Source organism: Arctopsyche grandis, chromosome 7, assembly GCF_051622035.1.
Source record: "Arctopsyche grandis isolate Sample6627 chromosome 7, ASM5162203v2, whole genome shotgun sequence".
Taxonomy (NCBI): Eukaryota; Metazoa; Arthropoda; class Insecta; order Trichoptera; family Hydropsychidae; genus Arctopsyche; species Arctopsyche grandis.
This window is the reverse complement of record NC_135361.1, coordinates 3,225,176-3,252,707: the sequence shown is the minus strand read 5'-3', so window position 1 is coordinate 3,252,707 and position 27,532 is coordinate 3,225,176. Positions and strand designations below refer to the sequence as shown.

Sequence of the window (27,532 nt, the reverse complement as noted above, 5' to 3'; positions counted from 1 at the left end):
ACTGGATCCCTTAAAAAATATACCCCTCAAAGAATAACAGGGATAGTAGCGCCCTTCCAACGTTGTTGGTGCGGGGTGAACGCCCAATATCGATCCACCCCCGAACTCTCGCAAGGGAGAGAAATGGCCCCGCGCACACTGCACGCGTCACATCGCCAATCCTCCTTCGTCTCTCGCTACAATTGCCACAACTGACTCCGCATCTCCATCCTCATCGAGCTGATGAGGCCATAGTCGAAGCTGAACATCATCCTCACAGATACGAACAAATATCACCAAGAACAGCGCTCGAAGGACCCGCCGTCTGTGCATCCAAGTCCTGGTGATCAGCCATCATCGAATGCTTCCACTCGACAGTGCCACAACAGTATCTTTATGATATAGCAAGTGTTATTTGTGGGAGGGGTCCGGCGAATCGCAAATACGGCAAGATGTCCATCGGTGAGTTTCAATTTTTTATCAGATAATATATCCTTATAAATATAATGACCTAATTCTGTCTGTTTTTGTTTGTGTGGTTACCCTATCAGATACATAATATTTGATTTTGATTTTTTAATGCATTTTATTGCATATAAACATAAAATAAAAAGCTCAAAAATCAATTTATGTATAATTTTGATACATATAACACGATAAAAGAAGTAAAAACCAAACAAAAAAAATTCGGCCTGAGTGGGTCTCGAACCACTGAGTCTCCTATTGATAACTCGAACGCGTTAACGTTGAGTAATCACGTATATGATATTCGGTTTTATATTAATATAACTACGTGTTGTACCAGATGACATATCATCGCATCCGCATAGGTGTTGGCATTTAAGTTATTAAATAAAAAAATATAAACAAATGTGTCGGTTCCACCCGCTCACAGTCGCATCTTTTTCAAATTCCTTTTAAATATATTAATATTTAATCGTTTAATATGAAAAAAAAGGTAAAAACTACCTACCTATCTATGTATGTACATGTAAACAATATAAAACATCAATTGAAAAATTAATTAATTAAATAAATTTTCAATAGATGGCGGGAAATTCTCTGCCAAGAGGAAACATTGGTAGCAAATAGTATTTATATATTTCACAGTGAAATTATATTTCAAGTGAAAATATATTTTCAGTGACGTTTCAGTTGAATCATAACCAGTTACATTTTCAGGGTTGGCTTTATTCGTTTAAGATTACATTGTTAGGGTTGGTATTATTTAAAGGTGAAGATAGGTTAGGTTAAGTAAGGGTTGGCCCTATTCATTTATGATTAAATTTATAGAGTTAAACGTTGTAAATTCATTTTTGATACACTGCTTGAATTGGTGAAAATATATATTCACTTGAAATATGCTTTCACTGTAACATATATAGAAGATTTTTCTTGTGTTATTGTATTCATATATACGTTTTGGTAGTGGTTTAGCTGTGACCTACATACATATGTATGTCGAATAGAAACGACTATTATCGTACGGCGAGCGTTATCTCAGACAGACAGACACACAGACAGAATACCGATATTATACATACATATGTATGTATATATGATATGTGTTTTTTTCGTGCATTTGTATTTATTATTAGTAAAATATTTTTCGGTTAAGGCTGTAAGAAGTTCGATCATATGAATGTAAATTTTTATAGTTAGTATGCATATACGAAAAAATAATAATGGCGGAAAGATATCAAAACATAACGATCATCATTTGCTTAAATTTGCATGCTGATGCTTTGTATACATATTCATTTTGTGATTGGTAAATTTTTCATTTCGGTTACGGTAAAAACTTGAAACTGTCAACCATTATTTAAGTTTATATACATATGTATATAACTAGTGGTGCTACCCGGCTTCGCTCGGTGAATGGAAATTTAATGAAAAAATCTTCATTTGTTTTTACATTAAATTTATTAGAATCGAAAAAAAATTATATTAATTAACGACTGACCAATCACAAACGTCTTTGACAAATCCAGCCAATCAGAAACGACTTTGACGACAGCCAATCAGAAACGAATTACAGACGCCGCGCCGTTTCGGTTTTATATATAAGACATAACAAATTTTGTTTAAAACTAGAGCAACTATTTGAGTAAAAACCATTTTTCTAATACTATTATGGAACTGACCAGCCAAAGTGTACTTTTTTTTAACTACATAATATATGAGCCGTTTAATTTGGAAATGGCGTAAATCCAATTGTTAGTTCCAAAAACACCAGCTTTGTGCTTCTGTTTTTGGAAGCACCAGCTTTTCCAATTCTGCTTTTCCAGAAATTTGGAAAAGCAGAATATATGTACATATGTACATATTTCAAGCCATCAGTATGTTTAAATATTGTAAAATGCAAAACTTTAAATACAATGACATATATGTATATTTCTCGAAATAAAGAAAAGTGGTCTTACGCCACTTTTAAATACAGTGTCTCATATTTAAATAATACGTATTTTATAATAATATAATACAAAAAACAAGTCTTATATTTTGTATGAAAATTTACGTTTGGTTGTTTGTTGCTATTGAATTAAGTTTTAACGGTTGTCGCTAATCGTTTGTAATAACGGCTTTATTTTATTTTTATTTTTATTTATTTTTGTATATGTAATGTGCTTTATTATTATACAGCGCCTCGCGTGTTCCGAACGATAAATTCTTATCAAAACATTGCGCTACAGTATGGTTCAAATTCGTGGTGTTTGGATCGAATCTTAGATAATTTTTTTGTCTTTGTACGAAGTTTTTTTTTTACTCTTATTGCGGTTCGTGTTAAAAATTAAATCAAAATATATAATTAATTATACGTCTTTAATTTCGGTAATTGTGCGCCACTGGTAGAGTAATAGTCAATTCATAACTAAACTTTAGGTTGACTTAATAGTTAATGTATATACTATTATAAATAAAATTTATAAAAAAATAATGTATTACTATTTTGTGTAAAATTCCACCGTACAAATAAATTCCAGTCTAAATACTATACTTTGGCCCAATAAAGCCGATGCCCTGACAATTGACCCAAATAAAATTTTAAGTCAACTATCGAAAATCTATTGCAACAGATATGGTATATTGTTTGGACACAGAAAAAAAAACAGTCAACATTAAATGATTGACATTGATGTTTCAATTCGTCAGGAATTGAGATCCATAAATGCAACGGTCTGTCTATTGTAGAGTAGCTATGATATTTACATGATAACTAGTGATAAGCCCGATGAAATATCATCGAATGGGTTTTTTGAAATAATATATTTACAATGATGTGAATTTGAAAGTTGTTCAATTGAATAATATAAAAAAGTAGCATAATGTAAACAGTCATGTTTCGACGATCATAATTTAGTCTATGTATATACACAAAATATCGCTATTACATGGATAAAATATTAGATTAGTGATTTTGAAACCATTGACTTAAAGAAATGTTTTAAATCCTTTAAATACGTGTTATACTTATGAAGAATTATATTTGTGATCAATAAATTTCTACGGCAGAAATTGAAAGAACCAATCTGCCGAAAAATTGGCACAACATCTATGAACCTTTTTAAATTTACGAATTTCATTATAATTTGCAACTATTGCAAATTTCATCTCATTTGTTTGCTTTCTCCGTGTTTGTTTAAAACTTTTGATTTTTATGAGAATAGAAGCGCCAAGTATAAGCTTACTTGCTTATGTGCTTCCCATAGACAAAAATTACGTATTGTTTTTTGCTTACATTTTTTAGACAACTTTTTCAGATGATCCTAGGCTCCAATTCAAGACCAAATTTACAATTGGAGACATCACGTATTACGGAATTTTAAATTTTGCTTCAAAGTCGTCCTTGATTGCATGCGATTGCGTCCAATTGAATCGAACAAACAAACGGCGAGATGACACATTTGACTACTAAAAAAAAAACGGTCATCACCTACAAAAGCAGACGTCCCACAATGCCGAATTGGATTGACAACAATGGTGTCTCCAATTAAACTGTTGACGAGCTCGAATTATGAATGCAGGCGGTGCAACAACCTTTGGTCGTCTCTTCCTCTACCAAAGAGCGCGTGGTCACCCCAATTCCAAATCGGCGGAGCTGCCAAAAACATTTTTCAAATATTCACCTGTTGATATTTGATAATATTCGCGTGCAATTTCGCAACGTACTACAATTTAATAACGCGATGGTGATTTCATTCATTGCTCGTATTGTTCAATACCCAAATATTCTCACGTATAAAGCAGTCATAATGGATAACAATAGCGGTCGAACACATAATATGTTTATGTCGATATGCACGTATCGTCGATACTTTGGCCAAAATGAAAATCAGTCGAAATTTATCATATTATATATTAAAAATTACGTACCATCTCTTATTTAATGTCTGTGTGGGAAAAGCAACTGCGTGAGAAGCTCGACAATCAAAATTTATTACGTTGCATGGTAGTCGTATTATATTTGGAAGAACACGTAAATTTTAGGCAATTATAGTACTTACTACGACAATAATAATTTTACGGAAGTACCTAACGAACGAATTTTCGATAAAAATTACCCTCATTCTGCCATTGTTCTGAAGAAGCGGTGCGAAATCTTTAGAAATGTGTTCATTCATGGTGGCTGAAATCATTTTATTTTAATTATACCCATCGAAAGAACACGCTTCCGTTAATCTAATTTGATTAGATTGCTAAATCTTGTAAATCGATCAAAATAAGCCCACATGTTTGAAATATAAAAAGTATTACTTTTTTTATAATCTTTAAAGTCATAAAATAGATCATAAATTTGTTTCCAAAATCCAATAACAGACCGGCACATACATATATTCTTATTTTAACTAAGGCAATATTGTGTTTGTCGGTACTATTTGTCTTGCACTGTTTATAATAGGGGTTTTATATTTGAGTAATTTGATCAGAGTGCCCTAAAATTATATATCTATGTATATTCTGCATTGTTATATTATTTCAAAAATGCCAAAAATCATCAAACCACCTTCACTAACTTCAACTGAATTTATATTTATTTATTTCACATACATATGTATATACCACGAAGGCCTAACAGTTAAACCCCAATACGCCTTCCTGGCCAATTACAAACAATATAGCATTTTTATTACATAAATCGGTGAATTACGAGACACTGAAGAACTCGAAATTAACGAGATATATGAATTTAAACTTGTACTTAAATTTTTACTGTACATAAATCATACTCAAATAGTGGTGACATAGTAGGAGGATGGTTTTTAGCCAATTTAATGGAGGAACCGTTTCAACAACGAAATCAGATAAATTGGCAAACTCTGATAGGAGTCACAAATTTTATTTATTTTATTTATTTATATATATTTTAGCTATCAAGCTAATTTAAAAATACATCTTAATTATTATACTTAACTCTAAAATTTATAATTGACTTATATGTACTGTCCCTCACAGAGGTGTCTCTTCGCACCTCGTCTGACCAGCAGCAATATCCAAGTCTGACCAGCAGCAGTACGGATAATATACTCAGAATAAATTTCTTTCAATCGAGGTCAACTCTATCCATCCCGATCTAACCCGATCTAACCCGATGACCTATCCATGCTAGGAGAAATCCCAACCACCGAACCATGCTGCTGGCTATACACATAAATATTTGACAGCCACAACGGGCCGGATCCTAATTCTGTGAAATAAGACTGATAAAAGCTATATTTGTGTTGAATGATATAAACTATTTTTACTAACCTCTTCTTACTTTTACTCACCATCACTAGTCAAGAAAAATTTTGGCTCTTAGCCGATCGTTTTCATACATAGATTTGGTTATCAATATAAGTGGAAATGTCATCCACCATTACGATGGTGAAAAAATATCGTATTAGACACGTTTCTTCTTGACGTTTATCGAGCGTTTTTTTATGGTGTTAGCTACTACAGTGACACATATGAAATTTCGTATTATGTGAAATAAACAATAAAGAACTTAATTCATGAAAATTGCAGGCCCGGTGCTTAATTCATGAACTACTTAGTCAATGCGTGAATTGAACATGAATTATTTTACCAATTTCGTGCATTGGGCAGCGAAGATAGTAGCGCTCCGAAGGTGTTTTTTGGACTACATAAACCAATGTCATATATTATAAAAATAAATTAAGCATTAACTACAGTGATGTTCATTTTCATTTATATAAATCATCTTTGATTCACGCATTAGGTATATAATTGTCCTAATTCATGAATTAAATAACAGGCTTGCAATAATCATGTATGAGGCAATGTCTTGCCTCTTTCACGTGATATGCAATTTCACACATTCAGCTTAACACTTGCATAAATTATATTTGTAGTATACATAAGTTATTACGTTAACAATTAACTTGTGTTTAATGATGTTTTTTTTTTATTATTTATTATTAAATATTATTTGTTCTAGTTTAAATATTATAAGTCTATATGTACATATGTATATGTAAATATGTCTTCAATTGACTTCATGTTAATCGTAGTTAAATAATTGATTAAGTAGGTATTAATTTTCAGAACGCTCCTCGTGTATGTATACTCATTTTTTTTCACTTGTATAAAAATTGAAACAATATATTTTGAAAGTAATTAATTTTCTATGGGAAATTTCTGATTGGTCCGATTCTCATTTTTGATTGGTCCGCTGAAACAACAGAGTATCTGATTGGTCAGACGACTTTTTCAAACGTAGCTCGTGGGTTATGTTTATTAGGCTGATTTTCATCGAATCTAACATCAAAATAGCACAAAATTACACCATAATTTTTAGGTAATCCCATAGAGAACAATCACGAATATTAAGGTAGTTTCGCTTGTCCGCACGAACGTAGTTTATCGAACCGAAAAACCGATAAAATTTGCACGCCACGAATGTAGTACACGCCATTTTGTGCTACCCCTAACTTGTCAAAATGTGGGAGTCACGATAAATAGTAAAAATAATCGAATAAATATCGTCACGTACGAATCATACAATGTTATCGATGTTTGTAATTCATTTTGAACTCTTCGTCACCGTCTTGAATGGTTACTGTTGAATTAAAAGCTGTCATTGTGCATTTATATCTAAAATTGAGCTTTTTTTAAGTCGTTTGTTAATTTACCGATATGAATGTGTTCATACAATTCATGTAGGTATTATCAAACATACTTTAACAATCGATTGCGAAACGTGTCGAACGTGAGATCTTTTCGTGCGTTTTGTTTCATAGCACGAAAATAACGCTCCGGATGTTCAACTGTGGGTCGTGTAACTCTTTTTATGTAGAATCTAGCAGTGATTTTCATAGCTTTAAGAGTATCTAATATGCAGAGTAAGGGCTGAACTTTTTACATTTATCTATTTATTTTTAATCTCTACCAGGAAGGTCTAACAGAAAACCCTAATGCGCCTTCCTGGTCAGAAACATTGTACATTTGATACAAGTATTATACAAATTAAATTGTACATATCAATTAACACCCGCAGAGACATTTATGGTCGGATTTGTAAATTTGCAGCATTTGAAACAATTCAGTAAATACATATCAATAAACATTCACAGAGACATTTATGGTCAAATTTGTAAATTTGTAGTATTTTATACAATTCAGCGAAATTCGATATGGCTGAAAACTCGAGATTTACGAGAAAATGGGCAAGGGTGCCAATTTGTTGGAACCGTTTGGTATGAAAATCAGATAAATTGGTAAACTCTGATAGAAAACGATTGACCTGGAGTCACAAATCTAAGGTCCGGCCAGCAGAAAGCAGTGGGATTTTAACCCGTGACCACTCTGTTCAAAGCATTATATACTAACCACTAGTCTATTTTATTCTTATATATACATACATACATTCATTATAGCTTTTGTATGATACGAATTTCAATTCTCAAACTCTGTGAATACAAAAACTTAAAGAACCATCTTAACTTTTGACCCAAACTGAACTATTGTACAAACTTTTTTCATGAATATTTTATCTACATAGCTTTAAGTACATATCCATATGTAAAATCATATATATTTCTAAATATTTCCCCCCAACTACTTAATACATTTTTACCGCTTTACGAATATAACCTCTTCTCAATGTAATGTAATTTTTGTAGCAAGTAAGCTTTCTCATGTGTTTGATAGTATATACATATGTACATATTTATTTATTTTTATACAATTTCGCCATAGTGACATTACAGATTAACTCCAGGTCGTCACCATGGCTAATTTATTACAAGACATTGAAAACTCATAATTAACTAAACATATAAATGCATAATTATTACATACATATGTATATATGTACACATGTAAATCGAAGCAATATCTGACATCTATGGTCAGATATTACAAACATCGTATAAATCCGATTAATAACATTTTTCATGTAACAATACGATTTTTTACATTCGATAGACAACCACAGAGACATCTATGGTGAGAAATCTGGCGAAACCCGAGATATAACAATAACTCAAGGTTTGCAACAGAAAATTGGGAAGGAAAAGTCAATTTTACAGGAACTGTTTCATTGAAAATCAGAAAAGTTCTTTCAAATTCTGATAAGAAACGATCGACCTCGACAAACCAAGGTCTGGCCAACAACGAGACTCTTAGTGGGAATCGAACCCGTGACATCAAGCACAAAAGAATTCAATACTCACCATTAGACCACGCTGCTGGTTAATAATAACATTAATATGTGCATGTGTATATGAATACTTCTGAAACACTCGCGACAGGTGCAAATCCTTCGCAACTTGAGAAGCACTGGCGTTGATAACAGTGCCTAAACTGTCAGTTAAACTAGCAGGAGGCCAGTGGTCTCGCGGACGCGGAACACGATAGAAGTGTATACGAAGCCAAAACCAATAAAAAAATAAACCAAAAAATAAATCGCGGCATGCAAATCGCGTGTAGCTCAATATTGACTCGGGTCAAGATGGGTTAGTCCCGTCGCAGAGTAATAATAGCGTGGAAAAGGTTAACGACTACTATACGTAAGTCTAATAGAATCTTTGTGTAGTGTCTGTGTGCTCTGTCTGTGCCCTAAACACTTTTCCAGGCTGGAAAATTCAGGAAAAATGACGGCGAATAATGTGTATTGCGTTACGAAGAGGTGCTTCGACAACATATCAGGTGAAATTCAAATATTTGAACAATTGTTATCTTGATATTTATGGAACGAATATGCAGGTTATCAAAGTGCTTATTTTGTGTCGCTATGAATCAATTTAAATATGCATATATCAATTTAAAACTTTAAAACGATTAAGATCCAGAAAATATTTACGATAAGTCCAAAATCAGAAATGAGCATTTTCAATAATAAATATAATCATATTAAATATTTTGATTCGCAGCATTATCGATTAAATTCCTAACAAGTCTTTTTTTTGCACTTTGATTATTATTGTATGATAATCGAGAATGCGAATACGACTTGATTGTGTGCCTTTTATATACACCAGCTCTTTTTGATTTTAATAATTTATATTTAATCTTCTTACAAATGCATAATTTTAAATTGTAACTTACATACATACGAGCTTTGACTGTTGCATACGAATACAAGATCTGATTGCAATGAATCAGATCCAAATCAAATTTCTGAAAACTATCTAAATAGATAATTGGGTATATTTTGAATCACTTAAAAATGTATTGGATTAGTTTTGGGGCTTTCAGTTGCCGTATCATTGAATATTTAATACAAATTGAGTTGAGTTACACTTCACAGGTCTAATATTTTTAAAAATATTCACTTTATTGGAAACTGGTCGATTTACCCGGCGTTGCTCGAGCAGTTCGTTTGCCCAATCGGAGAAAACATAAATCAAAAATTCAACCTTTTTCCAAAAAATATTGTAGAGAACCTTGAAATCATATATGTATATGTATATATAATATCGCTATTCTGTCTGTGCGTCTGTGTGTGTATCTGCGATAACATAATAGTCGTTTCAATTCGAAATAAATTTGTATGTACGTCACAGCTAAAACACTGCCAACTAAATTTACGAATATAATAACGAAAGAAAAAACTTCTATATATACTGTTTGCTACCAATGTTTCCTCTAGGCAAGACTCTGGGCATTTATTTAATTAATTTCATTTTCAATTGGTGTTTTATATTATTTATATGAAGGTAGTTTTTACCATTTTTTTTTTCATATTAAACAATTAAATATATTTAAAAGGTATTTGAAAAAAATTCGACCACGTGCGGATCGAACACAGAACCGACACATTTCTTTTAATTTTTTTTTTATTTAATAACTTAATATGCCAACACTAGTACATAGTATACTTAATTTAGTCGTTCTAATTTGCAAACTGTAGATTTACAGAGCGGAGATATGAGTACATTATAATCATATCTTTTTTTTTTTTTTTAAGTTATTTGCAATCAATCAGTCGGTCATAAGCAGATTTTATAACAATTTAATTTATCTATAATCATATCTGATTTTAAATATAGTTGAGTAAATTTATCTCTTTAATAGATAAATAGATGAGACTATTTCACATGAAAAATGTCGTATAAAATTTTCCACCATTGTTAATTAATATAATACATACATAAATTGGATAAACAAACGAATACAATTCGTGAAAAAAAATACGGAATAAAATTGTGCAATTTATTTCAATCCAATTTTAATCCGTACTAGTTTGAAAATATATACATAGTGTCACTGTCTTACTTATCTCTCTAATCGTGAGAAATCTCAAGTGTGTGCATAACTGGAAAGATAAGTACGAATATGTATCTGACTTATCTTCGTTTGTGGGAAATGTCTATTTTCATACATATTAGACATACCTATGAGATATTTGAGTAGCTCAAATTTTAAATAGGTCGTTTGAGAACCAACTCGTTTTGAATTTTTGAATTATTTAAATGTTTTTTTATACAAATATTGCTTAGCTACTTAAAAAATCTCCATGTGTACAATCGTTGACCTTTTACCGTGCTACACATTTTCAGCTCGTCGCTCGTTAACCTTTTGTCGGCCAACTCGAAAAAAGTACCTACTGGTACTTCTGGAAGCATTAATTTTTTATGTAAAATAAAATAGTCGAGTATAAGTATACATACATACCTACCTAGCCCGTTTCCTGCATAGCCATCGATTGCCTAAAACACGTTAACGTCTTTTTTTGGTAAGGTGCTATTACGTGTGGTCTGGTACCTGATTTCACGCCGCTTCTCAAACGTCATTTGGGAAGCTCTGGAATTTCCGTTTTGGACCACTTAAAATTTTTCGTAGCGAGCACTTCTCCGTTGAGAATCTCAAGAATTTCTATCAATAAACATCTACATACATATATCGATCAAACGTTCGAATTCAGAAAAAAATGTGGATAGGTCAATGATGGATTTATATATTTGATGATTTGGGCATAAAATTACCAATATCTATGCAGTAAAAATAAACCTTGCTTTGATATCGTGTTGGTTTCCCGTTACGAATCCGCAATTGGTTTGCTGCTATCATTAATCTTTTTTTTCTAAGTTTCATTCCATCACAAAATTGAATAATAACATCGATTTCGTTTTGTGAGAACTTTCTATATTTAATTTGAATCTACATATACATATATATATATATATATATATATATAGTGTATAATTCGATTCGTAAACGCCCACTGCTGTATAGAAACTTCCATCCACTACCTTGCCTTGGGCAAGTCGCATCCACGTGGACCAAATCTAGTAAGTTTATATCTCATACTCAAGTATATATATATATATATCTCATATGCTAAGAATTATACTTCGTTTAACCTTTTGAACGCTGACCAACGCCGATCGGCGTTTTGCCAACAAGTCCATGAGTCTGAAATACGCCAATAGGCGTTGATTTTTTAGTATATAGAAAATAAACAACAATAGTACCTGCTATTCCTTTCCAGGTAGCATTGAACATGGGTCGTGTAATCCGTGTAAATGTTTATAAAGACTGGTTTACACCTAAATTACTGAATTTATAACCATAGCAGAATTACCTGATGGAAATCCATAACTGCATTGCACATCAAGGGGAATATCTCCTATACGGTGGACTGATTAAATCAGATCTGCTCTTGGCTCTTCTGTCGTCGATGCACTTCGAACTGCCATTTCTAGATAAGGTTGGAGAATAGTCGTTAGCCCTTTGAATGCTGACCAGCGCCGATCGGCGTTTTGCCAACAAGCCCATGAGTCTGAAATACGCCGATAGGCGTTGATTTTTTAGTATATAGAAAATAAACAACAATAGTACCTGCTATTCCTTTCCAGGTAGCATTGAACATGGGTCGTGTAATCCGTGTAAATGTTTATAAAGACTGGTTTACACCTAAATTACTGAATTTATAACCATAGCAGAATTACCTGATGGAAATCCAAAACTGCATTGCACATCAAGGGGAATATCTCCTATACGGTGGACTGATTAAATCAGATCTGCTCTTGGCTCTTCTGTCGTCGATGCACTTCGAACTGCCATTTCTAGATAAGGTTGGAGAATAGTCGTTAGCCCTTTGAATGCTGACCAACGCCGATCGTCGTTTTGCCAACAAATCCATGGGCATGAAAAACGCCGATACGCGTTGTATTTTAAGCATGTATAAAGTAAACAAGAATACTACCTCGCTAAGCCTTTCCAGGTAGCATTGAAAAATAATGCACTGAACATGGGTCGTGTAATCCATGTCATTCATTTGTCAACGTTTATAAAGACTGGTTTACACCGGAATTTCTGAATTTATAACTATAGCAGAATCACCCAATAAAAATCCCTAACTGCTGAGTATTTTAGATTGTGGCTTGGTATTTACATTGTGAGTATTACATTTTATCAACAATGAAGAAGATGGAACTAGTTATGGAAAAATACTTTCATTAATAAACTTGTTTTGTTTATTTTATATTGTTGCAAGATATATAGAGAGTCTAAACACACCTTTACAAAACTCGAAATCCTCGGCGGTGGTTATCTAGAGTAGTGATCTAGGGTTTGTTTGGATTAGCTACAATTTTTATACCTTCTTTCTATTGGATTTCTAAATAATTCTAGTTGGAAATGTTGGCGAAATTTTCAGCGTGGCGGGGTTTCAAAAGATGTCAGCACCAAAGGGTTAAATAGCATGTAATTGGGTTTTCATGGGGGATCTCGATCTTCTGGATCAATTTTCACAAATAAATAGGACCCAAATACCCAATGATAACTCAATTCAGTATCCATATAGCGCTCAAAGGGCTAAAACATTAAATTATATCTTATGAATCGCATGGTAAATCATTATGATTAAAAATATATCAATTTTTTCTTATGTAATTTGTATAATTCATTTGGAACTTATCAAAGGTTTCTTAATTTAATTAAGGAAATAATAATATAATTGAATGTACATAATACGGTTATAGTAGTTATTCAAAATATGTATAGTGATTCATTTTGGTCCACTTAGCGAGTGAGATGTTATGCGTAAATCGTTTTTATCAGGGTTGTGAAATCAGAGTCGTGAAATCGGGTTATTTTAATGGAAATTGTAGTAAATATGATGTTAATATATTGTAACGTATGGTCATAGACTTGTATGTAGATAAAACAGCAGTATGGCTCGGTGGTTGCGTTTATGTTTAGCACCGAGAGGTTACCGGGTTCGATCCCGAGCTCATCTTTAATACTGCTGGTCAGACTTGGATATTTCTGACTCCAAGTTGATCGTTTCTTATCAAAGTTTGTATGTAGATAATACAGCAGTATGGCTCGGTGGTTGCGTTTATGTTTAGCACCGAGAGGTTACCGTGTTCGATCCCAAGCTCATCTTTAATACTGCTGGTCAGACTTGGATATTTCTGACTCCAAGTTGATCGTTTCTTATCAAAGTTTGGCAATTTATCTGATTTCATTGTTGAAACGGTTCCTTTTGGCAAATTGGCAAAATCATCCTACCCACTGTTACAAATATCTGAATTTGATTTATGTACAATATGTAAAAATTTATGTACAATCGATAAATGTCTCTATGGATTAATTCCTTAATTAATTAAATGTTAATTTCGTGTTCTTCAGCCTCTCGAAATACGGCGATTTACCTAATAAAAATGCTGCAATGTTTGTAATTAATTGTCTAGGAAGGCGCATCGGGGTTTACCTGTTAGGCCTTGCTGGTATATGTATATCTATGTAAACTAAAATAAAATAAACACCATAAAACTTAATAGTGTGTCATTTCAGGCTATATTAAGAGGGCTGTAAACCCGAAACCTAATTTTGTTGCCGTTCCTTTCTTCGATATATATATTGAGTGAATGTATATATTGATTGAATGCGACAATATATATATTGAGTGAATGCGACAGTTGCGCTTCAACCAGATAAAACGTATTTTAAATTGACAAAATCGAGGTTTCGTATTCTCTTATTTTCTCCTCCGAAACTGGACCAATTTTAAAAAAAAAATCATCATCGGTATGAGAAAGATATTTTCTGTGCAACTATGCGTGTATTTTTTTTTAAATCGACCGTTAAATAAGCACGCTGGACTCTTTTCGTGGGTGTAAAAAAGAGGCGATTTTATTGATGTTTGGCGGCTCCTAGCTCCTATAAAAAATAGCCAAATTATCAAAAAAATAAAACGATATATGCAACCCAATAGTGGATATCCATAGCATATTAAAAAATAATTTCTCTAGTGCCATAATTGAGGAAGGGAGAAGTCTAATACGTTTGTATGAACAAGGCGCTGGTGTCCAGCCCTCTTAACTTTATAATGAAATAATGTTTGCAAAAAAAAAAACGCTAGAAAATTCCTTTAACGCATTGTGTATGTACATTATTTTAATCTAATATATAATTTCGAAAGAGACTTTGTATGTGTGTATGTATGTTTGTTTGTTTGGGTCGTAGATTCCGTGACGTTCAATTAAATAAAAAAAACAAATGAATATTCAAATATATTTTAAATAAAATAAAACTAATCAAATAAATTTAATACAATGTTTACTATTAGATTGGCCATTGTTAATCGGTTTATATTACAAATACCGAGCGAAGCCGTGTAAATGCGCTAGTCTACTATAAAGATGATTATATAATTTCAAAAGACACTTTCTATGTAAGTATGTATGTATGTAAATATTTTTGGTTGGGAACTTCTTTCTATGACGACAATTCAATCGGTTGAATATTATATTTTCGATTCAAATAATACTATTATATATTTACTATTAGATTGTTTTGCCATGTTTAAGCTGTTTATATTACAAATACCGAGCGAAGCCGGGTAAAACAACTAGTGTACTATATAAAGATGAATTTTTGTTTGTTTGTAGGTATGTATGTATGTATGGTTGTTTGTTTATTTGTTTGTTGTCGAATTTGAAATGGATCGCTCCATTATATAACACAAATGACCGATAGTGTATATCTAAATAAAGTCTCTCAACAGCCCTAGTTTTGCCGCAAAGTTCTAACCCTAGCGCCGTCATCCTGACGACAAATTAGTGCGTATGTTACGCCGGATACGACCGACATCATCCATTATATAATTCCACTTTCATTGTCCAGTATTATGCGAATAGTTAACCCACTCAATATGTCTCAAAACCGGACGCGGTGGACAAGTTCTTGTTTTAAACGTGAGCCATCCACTGTATGCATAGTGTCTTGTTGCCATTGTCCACTCCTGTCTATTGTCTGTCAGGATCGACTTACACATCTACATAGATAGTGCATAGCAGTGTGGGTAGAGAGGTGACGAGTCAAAGTGCATCTACATATGCAGTTGTGCAACGGGCTACAAACGATGAAGGACAATTCGGAAGAAGAAGGTGTGCCAGGCTAGTACTATACAAATTGGTTCATTTTGTTTGCAAAAAGTGCTATTAGTGGAACCAGGTCAGCTTTTATCGTATAATGGTACTTTGTTTACATAAATTTTCTATACATATTGTGCATACCATCTACATACGAATAGAAAACTGTGACTTAACAACAATTCACGAAACTTTTCAAAGTTTCAAACTTCAATCAATCAAAAAATTTTTTTTAAATTATCATTATATGTGCGTTATTTTTATTAAATTTACATATATATGTACATATGTATGTACATTCAATATAGGTAAATTTTAACTACTGATATTACAAAGAGATATCACAGCTCCATTGAGTCTATTAATAACACTTTGTCGCTCAAATTAGTACGTTTCGATAAAACAAATTATATTGACATGAAAAACCAATCTTTATAAACGTGATAAAGTGAAAATTAGCGAAATTAAAGAAAAAAAGCATATTTTTGACTTTAAAAATTCGGTAGATAATTGATCATTAGTATTTCAAAGCAATTAAAAATTACAATCAATAGAAAAAACATCTGACTATTGATTACAATACTCATTTTTGTGCACAGCAATCCTAGATTTTGAATTAAACACTGCAAAAGCCGAAAATCTGTGAAAACTGCACATTTTTTTAAACGCTCATATCTCTTAAATGAGAGAAAGCCATCAAAAATCATTGTCATATTCAAATTTAGTGGGTCAAACTTAGTAGAGATTGATAATTTTCAATAATTTTCAACTCGCTCAGTCTTATTTATTTAATTTATTTAAGACTAGCTGAACTCGGCATGCGTTGCAATGCCAGAATAAAGCATGCAATTCCCGTTCCCGTTCCCGTTCCCGTTGCATTCCCGTTCCCGTTTCAAGTGATGGTTGTAGCTCAACGTCGTGGAGTAACGTCAACCTGTTAACTTAGTTACCAACAACACACATTTCCTTGACTACACAATGGCGTTTCATACTTTTTCGTCGGTAAAATCGTAATTACGAATACGGCTTTTTCCCGTTTTTTTTTTTTCACAGTAATCTTCCCGGACATGCATACAACAAATCCTGAACAGTTCCATCGTAAATGGTTGAGTGATTTAGGAGCCTATTCGAGACAGACAGATATTCAATTTTATATACATATATAGACTAGTTGTTCAACCCGGCTTAGCTCAGTATTTGTAATATAAACAGCTTAAACATGGCAAATCTAATAGTAAATATTCACTTCTTTTTTTATTAAATTTATTTGAATAAAAAAAACATATATCGAATCGAAACCAGACAGACAAATAGACATTCAATTATATATATGGAGATATATAGATTACTTAGGAAAGGTGGCATATTCGATGGACCCAAGAGGATTTTTAATACATAAAGTTATACAAAAAAATACAAATATCATATAAGATACAAAAAATCAAAAACAAATAATACCGAAAAGAAATATGAATAACTCAAAATAGAGAAAAATCCTTATCTGTCTTCACTTTGGCACATTTTAAACGTGCAATATATTTATATGTACATACAATACCAATATTGATTTATTACTCATGAAAGGGTCACACTGTACCACTGTGTGTCACAGTATTGAATTCTACGTACTTTCATGTATTTTTAAACAATCCCTCGACACTGTCAACTCAAGTTTTCTTTCAATAGTATTCTTTGGTACATTATATGGACGTATTCATACTCCATTCGCGCATGCGCATTTACGCATTCATGCGCGTCCATATAGAATGTACCAAAGAATACTATCCGCACTTGCATGACACCTGCAGGATACGGGTCGTGCTGGATATGTATGAACAGACCTTTAATCGTGTCAACGGTTCGATTATATAATGTCGTATGTACATACATATTTGGTCATAACGCAGTATGTATACCGACCATGCCACGAATACGTACAAACATTGAGATTGCGTGCGATGAAATCGTATATGGTAAATCGTGCACGTACAACATGGCACGATCGATCGCCTTAGAATTTTAATATCAGTATTTTTTAAACGAATTACGACCCTAGTATTTTAAAAATGCGCACATATACATATACTCATTCGACCCTAATAATAAATCAGATCGATCGAACGTTTCGAGAACCGCTATGAGCAAAATGGCAAACGGTCTGATTAGGTGAGTTGTGCGTTCATTTTGTATTCAACTATTGTATGTAGACTAATGCCCGTTTTCGTATTTCGCGCCAAAAATATTCACTTCCGGTTGCGATGCAACGGCTTCAAAAAAATGTGTCCTTTTGGGCACATTGTAAAGTTTTTAGCAAATGTGCAGTTTTAAACGATACAGTTGTTGGCCCCTTGAATTATTGAGTTTTCGAGAAATCGACTATGCCTTCAAATATGTTCAAGTTCAATATTACATTTATTTTATTCAATCAATCAATCTATGTACACTTGTAATTACAGATCGCTCCAATGCGACAAGTGTACTATACAGATCAATAAACACCAAATTATATACATAATTCGAAATTATACATGACATCTTTGGTAAAACTTAGCAATGTGCTTTGTAAACATTGTATATAATACGATTAACAAATATTTATACAACAATGCGAATTTTTATACCTATATAAGAATCATCCACAGAGACATCTATGGAGAGAAACCAGATATAACATAATAACTCAAGATTTTTCGAGAAAAATGGGGAGGGGAAGCCAATTTTGTAGGAATCGTTTCAATGAAAATCAGAAAAATTGGCAAACTCTGATAGGAAACGACCGACCTAGTCACAAACCAAGGTCTGGTCAGTAGCAGCTAGTGTGACTCAAACTCATAACCACACAGACCATAGCAAGATATGCTAACCACTAATCCACGCTGCTAGTTAAATGAAAGCAATATATTATTTTTACCATCAGCGGTGCCGGCCTTACACCCAATGGTGCCCTCGAGCATTTTATTCTAAATACCCTTAGAAAAAAATGTTGCCTTTGGCGCTCTAATCTAAAATTTTGTATGGCTTTTGGCGCTCTAATTTTAAAGCGCCTTTGGCACATCGAACGGCGCCCTAACTTATTTGGCGCCCTTGGACGCCGCTCAACCCAGCCCCCCCTTAAAACCGGCACTGACCGTCAGCCTTAGTTCGAGTGGCCAATAACTATATCTAATATACTAGGATGCTGTCAAAATTCAAATAAATCACTTAAGTTTAAATGAAAACAGACAGTGTGAAGAATTGGCAGGCTTGCTTGAACTCAATTCAAATATTCCATTGACAATTTTGAATTTTTCAAGTTGGCATTGCCTGGAAAAGCCGGGGTTTTCCGGATTAAAATTAGAAAATGCCCGGTGGATTAAGTTGGAAAATACTTGGGTGGATAAAATTTGAGGCAAAAACCCTTCGAAAGGGTTCGTACCCCTAAAAAAACACAATTGGTAGTACATAGAAAACTGACGAACATGCTAGCTAGCCCGGCAATTTCATATGGAAGTTCTTCTATCCTGCACTCCGAGCCCGTCCCGAACCCTTAAAAATCCTTTTCCTTTTAGAGAATTTTATATGGAAGTAATTTAAACTGTAGATTTTCATACAGTTAATTTATTTTTATTTTACGATTTCGCCATAGTGACATTAGAGAGCAGTACCAAGTCGTCACTATGGCTAAACAAAATAAGGATACAATAATAAGAAAATAAAACTTATTACAAAAACAAAATAAACATAAATATAAAAGAAATAAAATAATAGAATTTGTTAAGATCTCAAAATAAACAATCACTCAACCAGATCAACCTATTTTAGATTGAACAAATCCAAGTTACACATAAACAGAAATCTGGTTTAGAAGCTTGATGCCCTAGCAGGCATCCCAAATCGAATACTTTTTATACGAACTTATTTTTTTCGTTTCAATCTTACAGCACATTTACATAGTTCTATTTGATGTTCCGGATAAATAATTCTCTTAAAATTTTAATAACCTCTTGGACTTCTTAAAACTAGAAATAAATAATTTTAACCTACTATTCGATATTCGATATTCGAATATTTGGGATCCCTAGCCCCTAGTAAAAGGCGACAAAACCATAAAATTGGTACATGTTCCAGGAAAAGAGAACAAACTGCGGCATCTCAAGTATCTGAGTTGGCTGGGAAAATTGCAGATCAATTCGAGTAATTTGAGGATTGTTCACCAAACCAACCATTATAATATAATATTTAAACATACAGAAAAAAACCATATATAATTTCGGTAAACGGATTATTGCGCAAATTGCGATCGCGCGCACGACAATCGTTGCCACAAAAATCGCAAATACGGAATATCTATCACTCAAGTTCTCGTTAGTATAATATTTAGCGTGTGTGGCTTTCGATTGATGACGTTTTTGGTGCCAGATGTTCCGCGATCGAGATTTTAGTAACGTGTGCGAGATCGCTTTTTGTAAAATAATCACCGAACCATACATAATTTCATCCGTCATACCAGTTTTAAAATGTGTGAATAAAAGTGTCAACAAGTTCACATCTGTTGCGTAACAATTAACAATTGACTTGTTTTGTTATGATCAAGTCATGTCGGAAGCATAGCATGTACATACATATCCATATATATAAATATATGTCACATACATATATTTCGCAATCGTAATTGTTTGTGTAACCCTCGCCATCATCATCACGCCTTCGTTTATTAAATTAACGACAAACGGTGACCTCATACCGAGTTTGCGATTACAAAATTAATCGTTTAACCGAACCCAGCGTAACATACGCCAATTTTTAGATTGATTTTGTGTGAATGCGACTGAGATGTCAACGTTTTATTTTCGATTGTGTCAATGGGCGATTTGTGTCAATGGGCTGATGATTTCAGTCCAATCTTACGTACAGTATGCTTTCATTTAGAATTTGGGCCCTTATATTGTGAGCTGAGCAAGTGTATCAATCTATAATAGTCTATCAGCCAACTTTAACCATCGTTGGAGTGTTCAGGATGTATTTTTATAACATATACTAATTAGTATACGAAGAATACTCGTTAAGAGATCGGCAGATCTGTCATTAGGAGCTTCAGTGGCGATTGCACTTCCTGGTTGCCTCGTCCACTGCTCCTGCTATAGTCGAGGTCTATTCCTGGATTCCAGGAACAGAGAGCAGCTCTCACTGATTTATTTTATATTTAGGCAAAATTAAATTAGTCAAATCGTCTGGCGCTTGTTCCGAAATAGAAAAGAACATGTTTCTGGGTCAAAAGTTCACAGCTTCATTTCTTACTAAAACATATGAAAATATTCAATTTAGTTCATTGAAAATCGTTCGTTTCTATGAATACATTGTTTAAAACTATGTATTTATGTTATCAAGGGAAAGATCTCCTATACGGTGGACTGATTAAATCAGGTCTGCTCTTGGCTCTTCTGTCGTCGATGCACTTCGAAATGCCATTTCTAGAGAAGATTGCAGAAGAGTCGTTAACCCTTTGAATGCTGACCAATACATATAAATTAAATCAACAAGTCCATGGGCCTGAAAAACGCCGATATGCGTTGTATTTTGAGCATGTACAAAGTAAATAAGAATACTACCCCGCTTTTCCAGGTAGCATTGAAAAATAATGCATTGAACATGGGTCGTGTAATCCATGTCATTCATTTGTCAACGTTTATAAAGACTGGTTTACATCGGAATTTCTGAATTTATAACCATAGCAGAATCACCCGATGGAAATTCCTAACTGCTGAGTATTTCAGATTGTGGCTTGGTATTTAGATTGTGAGCATTATATTTTAACAACAATGAAGTAGATGGAACTAGTTGTGGAAAAATACATTCATTAATAGACTTTTTTTGTTTATTTTATATGGTTGCAAGATATATTAGAGTCTAAACACACCTTTACAAAACTTGAAATCCTCGGCGGTAGTTATCTAGGGTTTGTTTGGATTAGCTACAATTTTTATACCTGCTTTCTATTAGATTTCTAAATAATTCTAGTTGGAAATGTTGGCGAGATTTTCAGCGTGGCGGTCTTTCAATAGAAAAGACGTCAGCACTCAAAGGGTTAACCACACTCCAGCTTATGGAGGTCACGATTCTCAATATTGAGGATCGACTTTAAAGAAAAATGCTATCAAAATAATACTAAGCATATAGGATTTAATTTGTGAAAGGACACGTGTGAGTGGTTAATAGACTGGTTCTGCATATAAATCCGTGTTAATTTCTCAATGCGCTGAAATGAACTAAATCATTGATACATGCACTCTTTTGGGTTTGAAAATAGGCTTAATTGTTTTATTGTCTTTGTACAAGACAAACAGTCGAGTTAATCTAATCTATATCTGGCATTTATTTAAAGATAAGGTAGAATAATACATATAATATTATTGTACTGAAAATCCACCATTTACTAGAAATGGGAGAATCTTTATCTAATCTTTGCAGCTAAAATTCGCAAATGACCTCTTGATAGTTTAGTAGTTTTCGAAGAAGACACGCCCTGTCTTAAGAATTGTGTTGATTTAATTTATATGTACTCCTCGTGTGAGTCGACTTAAACTGCCATTAGAAGCATCAAAGAGAAGCACGTCTTCTAAATTATTGTAGCTCAAACGGTCGTTTTACTGTCGAACGACTTCCTTTTTTTAATGACACAACGCTCGAGTGACATTTTCTAATGTTTCCTACAAATTCCGTCTAAAATATGAATAAAAAGAATATGACTCGATCTTTTGCATTCTAATTTAAGTTATGAAAATTGAAAGTCGACTCGTATTCTCTTCGTGAATGGTCTCCACAGAATCACAAACTTTTCTTCAACTAATATATGTATGTATGTAAATCGAAATCTAGAGTTTGTTTACTGCCAAATAAATGAGATAGGGTATATCTAAAATTGGACAACGCTCATTGAAGGACATACTCCAAAAGATGTAAGATTACTGAAAACCTTTTGTAGCCTGGTTAGTACTACTACTAGGAAGGATGTTTGAAGGATGGGTATTACCCATATCTCTACCCTACTCCTTTCTTTTTAGGGATGCTTGGGTATAATTCCCTTGAACTTCGGAGAAACTTCTCATTAATTTGTTTTGTTCTTCAGCTACTACGTGGTAGCACATCATGCCCGTCGTTGTAGGAACAGTTGAGATTTTATGTCCCTAATAATTATGTGCGTGGTAGACATCATAATGTGATGGTTGTACCTCCAGCTCGCACAGTTATTTTTTGAATGTCTCCTATTCCAAGAGTTATTCAACTTCTCAACGAAAGAGTCTGAATGTGATATTTTCCACCTTAGTGAACGTAAATTATCGGATATTGTTCTAGCCTATTTGTCTGGTAGCCTGCGCTCATCATTATTTTCATAATTAAATGTGATGTATGAGTTCAATTTTGATCTTCTCTCTTCCATTTGAGGCTCGCAGGAATGTTTTGTATTCGCAGCTGGTTCTTATATATTGGTGCTGGTTATAGGTACATTCCCTACTTTGTATTTTATTATTTGATATTTTTACTTTATCTGCTATTATTATAATGCTATTGTTTTTTATGATTATGTATAAATGTATTTTTTGTCTGTGCATATGTGTATGTATTTTTCGACCTTTTTGCGTATTAAGGACTCCTGCAATGCCACAATAGTGTAAACTAGAACTTAAACTTAAACTTAAATAACTGATTTTCAGTTCCAAAAACACAAAAACATATTATTATTACTTATTTTAATTCGAAATTTCCAGAATCTCGGAAAAGCAGAATAAACGTATTACATGCCACCAGTATTTTTAAATATTGTTAACCGAAAAACATTATATTTAAGGTTTTGCGAAATATTTCTCGAAATGAAGAAAAGTGGAAGTATGCTACTTTCAAATATATAATTGAATAGTACTGTTCACTGATAGCAATATATTAATTGCCGTTAGTGTCTTATTATATTTTAATCCAATTGGCTAACGACTAGAGTATTTTTTTTTAATTCATAATATATTGTTCAATTGGGTTGGATCATTTTTGCCAAATTATGTCCATATAACAGTAGCCAATTGAAATATACTATTTAGTATTATAACATAATACATTACATGTAGCACACATATGTATGTATGTATAGCTTCTACATACGTATGTACATACATATGTATATATAACTGCTTATTAGTGCCAGTAGAATATTCTTCAAGGTTGGTCATATATAATTGCAATATAATCGGCACCATATTTACTATGGGCATGCCCATACAATATTAGTTATGGATGTATGTATAATACAATAAAATTAAACATTAATTAATTTCCAATTTCAGATAAGGATAGGGAGCGCGATTACATCGGGTTCGCCACCCTTCCTGAGCAGATGCACAGGAAGTCGGTGAAGAGAGGATTCGACTTCACCCTGATGGTCGTCGGAGAGTCTGGTCTTGGAAAGTCGACCCTCATCAACAGCCTCTTCTTGGGCGATTTGTATAAAAATCGAAAAATGTCCGACGTCTCAGGTAATAAATGTGAGCACACTCCCTAAAAATCCAGAAGAAGACCAGTTTCCAAAATCAAAAATCACAACCACATACGGGTAATGTTCCTACAATTTGCTACAGAGTAGTGAATTCCGATTGCAGATCGCATCGAGAAGACGACCACCATCGAAAAGAAGACGATGGACATCGAAGAGAGGGGTGTGAAGCTTCGTCTCACCGTCGTGGACACTCCAGGATTCGGAGATTCCATCAATTGCGAGGACTCTTGGAGAGTCTGCACGGCCTACATCGACGAACAGTTCAGACAGTACTTCACGGATGAGAGTGGACTCAACAGAAGAAATATACAGGATAATAGAGTTCATTGTTGTTTGTATTTCGTACCACCGTATGGTCATAGGTAAAGTTTGGGTTTTCTTAGTCAAAATATGTAAATACTTATTAGTGTTTAATGACAATTTTCATTTTTCTTTTGCAGTTTGCGACAAATGGATTTGGAACTGATGAAAAGACTTCATCGGAAGGTTAACATCGTAGTCGTCATAGCCAAAGCAGACACCCTCACATCATCTGAAGTTAGGAAGTTGAAGCAACGCATACTTAAAGACATTGAAGACAATCAAATACAAGTATGTATTGGGGTGATAACGAGCATATTTCTGCAAATTACTAGGATGTTTGGAAGCTTAAATATATCATAAATGTTGAGTCACATAATAATTTAAGAAGCTCTGATATTTTATTAATTACATATGTAATAATTAGAGGTAGGATAGCCACAGTGCTATCCATTGTTCGGCAAACCTTTAACAATGCATTTACAACCTTTGAACAATACACGGCCCCCTCAGGCTCCGGTGACTAGTAATAATCCTTTGTATTAAAAAAAGTAATACAAATATATTATTTTAAAATACACACATACATATATGTTGTACAGACGCCAGGGGTTCTCAATCGAGAAGCCACTTGGACGTGATGTTTGTAGAGCTCGTGGTAAAGCGTGGCGAGGATTTCCTCACGGTGTCTTCCTTCGTCGTCTGTGGTCTGGTCTCTGCTGATGGCTGCTCTGCTCTCTGTCTCCCTCTCTCGTACAGTGAGTGTGATGCGGGGAGATTTATATAATGAAAACAGGTTGTAAATCTGTATGTGAGCAACTGTATTTTAAGTTTAAATGTACAGAGAGCAAGCAGGGAGGAAGGGGGGGGTGGGTTCGTATACAAAGAACACATGTTGTGTGGCTTGAGGTTATGCACCAAGCACGCGTGTCTGAGTTGTCTGTCTTCGGGACGAAAACAGACCAGGCTTCCTCAATACACCTCGGACGAATACTGGAGCTGGTCTCCAAGTATCGTCAAATATCACCAGTCTCGAACTGGTGATTCGGGATCGAGGAAGCGCGCCGCTTAGAAGCAGTGTTCAAGCGACGACGGTTGGAGCGGGAGTGTCACTGTTGGCCACACCAGTATGGCCAGTACAAAAAACATGGGACAGCTCGTGGGTCGTAAGGCCACGAAAGCCGACCATACAAAAATTGGTCTGAACATACATATGTATTAAATAAAACGTTGAATCGTCGATTTTCAAATTATTTGAATTTCCTTAAGCTCCTTAATAATCAGAACATTTAAAAAGTAAAATGGTTATTTATACCAATTCAGAACACATTTTGATATTAGTCAAATTCAATTTCAACTTTATATTTTCAGATATACCAATTCCCTGAATGTGATAGTGATGAAGACGAAGAATTTAAACAGCAAGACCGTGAACTGAAAGCATGTGTTCCTTTTGCAGTAGTCGGAAGCAATACCATGCTTGAGGTTGCCGGGAAACGTGTACGAGGCAGACAATATCCATGGGGTGTCGTCGATGGTAATTCAAAGCTCAACCGAAAACTCTTCCATAATGTTACTTCCCAATTTATGAAAATATATTATTTATTTAATATTTCAGTGGAAAATCCAAGACACAGTGATTTCGTGAAGCTACGCACAATGTTAATATCTACGCACATGCAAGATTTGAAGGATGTGACGCAGGATGTTCACTATGAGAACTTCCGAGCTCAATGCATTTCCCAAATATCTCAACACGCTCTCAGAGAAAGGGGGTACAGTAACGTTTAAATTTAAAGACCAAGGCTTGATGAGCAAGAAGGTCCGACATGATAAATCTTTGCCGTTAAGCTATAAGATATACATATGTAATTCCTTCTTACTCAACAAAACTTGGCCTGTAAACAAAATTTCCTTCATTATTATCACTATATATTTCTTTGTTTTTAAAGAGTCTCAATTCTCAATTTACTTATATTTCAGAAAGCTCAAAAGGGATTCTATGGGTAACAACGGTGAAACAAATATTACAGAAACCGATAGACTTCTTTTACAGAAAGATGAAGAGGTAGAAACCATTTAAAATTAAATATGTTATTCAAAGATATTTAAACGAAGTTTTATATACGAATTTGTTAAATTTTTAGATTCGAAGAATGCAAGATATGCTTCAGCAGATGCAAGAAAAACTCAAGGCTTCAGATAAAAAACACGACAGTATTATAGATGTTTGAATGTGAACACGTCTTAGACTTATTATATAATATTATTAGCTGTGGTATAATATAAAATTATATATTATATGAAATCACTTAAAAAAACCTAAGCATTGATATGATATAATAATAATATTATTGAGAATATTTCCATGCGCCTTTTTTGCATGCGTAAAATTAAAATTGAAAACGAATTGTTTTTAATTCGATTAATTTATTCGATAGATGATAATATTGAAAAATTATAGTCAGTTTTCTCGTTGCACAATAAATGTTTATTGAATAGTCATTTTATTTGTACATAGAATATATTTATAATACCAATATGTATACACAAACTCGTAGTTGTAAGATTGGATTTTTGTTACGTAAAATTTGATTAATATATTTGTAATAATAAATATGAATTTCCGATCTACTTACTGTTGATTTTTAACATTCTTTGATAATTTTAAATGAAATAATTAAAAATAAAATTTTTAAATAAAATAACACATCTTTTCTTTTTGCCATAACAATACCGTCATTTCATTCCTTTCACCCCCATAAATGAATTATCTAAAATATATTTATATAAATAAAAATCTGTTGTGAATAATATATTTGAATATGAAAAATTAAATCGTATATACAGATTTTTGGGTCCTGGTAAGTCGTGATATTTTATTAAATAAACCTTAGATATTTTA

General features: G+C 33.4%; 1 protein-coding gene across 3 annotated transcripts; it reads left to right on the top strand.

Annotated features, from left to right (window-relative positions):
* The first annotated feature begins 149 nt into the window (after positions 1-149).
* Septin4 (septin 4) lies at positions 150-27,328 on the top strand. 3 transcript variants are annotated; one of them, XM_077435349.1, is made up of 8 exons: positions 150-441; positions 24,119-24,316; positions 24,431-24,689; positions 24,768-24,918; positions 25,999-26,164; positions 26,246-26,402; positions 26,611-26,695; positions 26,775-27,324. In XM_077435349.1, the coding sequence occupies exons 1-8, from the start codon at positions 432-434 to the stop codon at positions 26,859-26,861; spliced, it is 1,113 nt and encodes a 370-aa protein (XP_077291475.1). In that variant the 5' UTR covers positions 150-431; the 3' UTR covers positions 26,862-27,324. The 3 variants fall into 3 exon arrangements, with proteins under 3 accessions (XP_077291475.1, XP_077291471.1, XP_077291474.1); XM_077435345.1 differs by lacking the exon at positions 150-441 and adding an exon at positions 8,775-9,129; XM_077435348.1 differs by lacking the exon at positions 150-441 and adding an exon at positions 8,810-9,129 and having other exon boundaries at positions 24,119-24,307; positions 26,775-27,328.
* The last annotated feature ends 204 nt before the right edge of the window (positions 27,329-27,532 follow it).

Excerpts from the sequence above, each read along its gene's own strand:
- Septin4 (XM_077435345.1), top strand. The coding sequence starts at position 9,075 with ATGACGGCGAATAATGTGTATTGCGTTACGAAGAGGTGCTTCGACAAC. Across the intron at positions 9,130-24,118 it reads GTGCTTCGACAACATATCAG|ATAAGGATAGGGAGCGCGAT; the intron begins GTGAAATTCAAA and ends TTCCAATTTCAG. Across the intron at positions 24,317-24,430 it reads CGACGTCTCAGGTAATAAAT|ATCGCATCGAGAAGACGACC; the intron begins GTGAGCACACTC and ends TTCCGATTGCAG.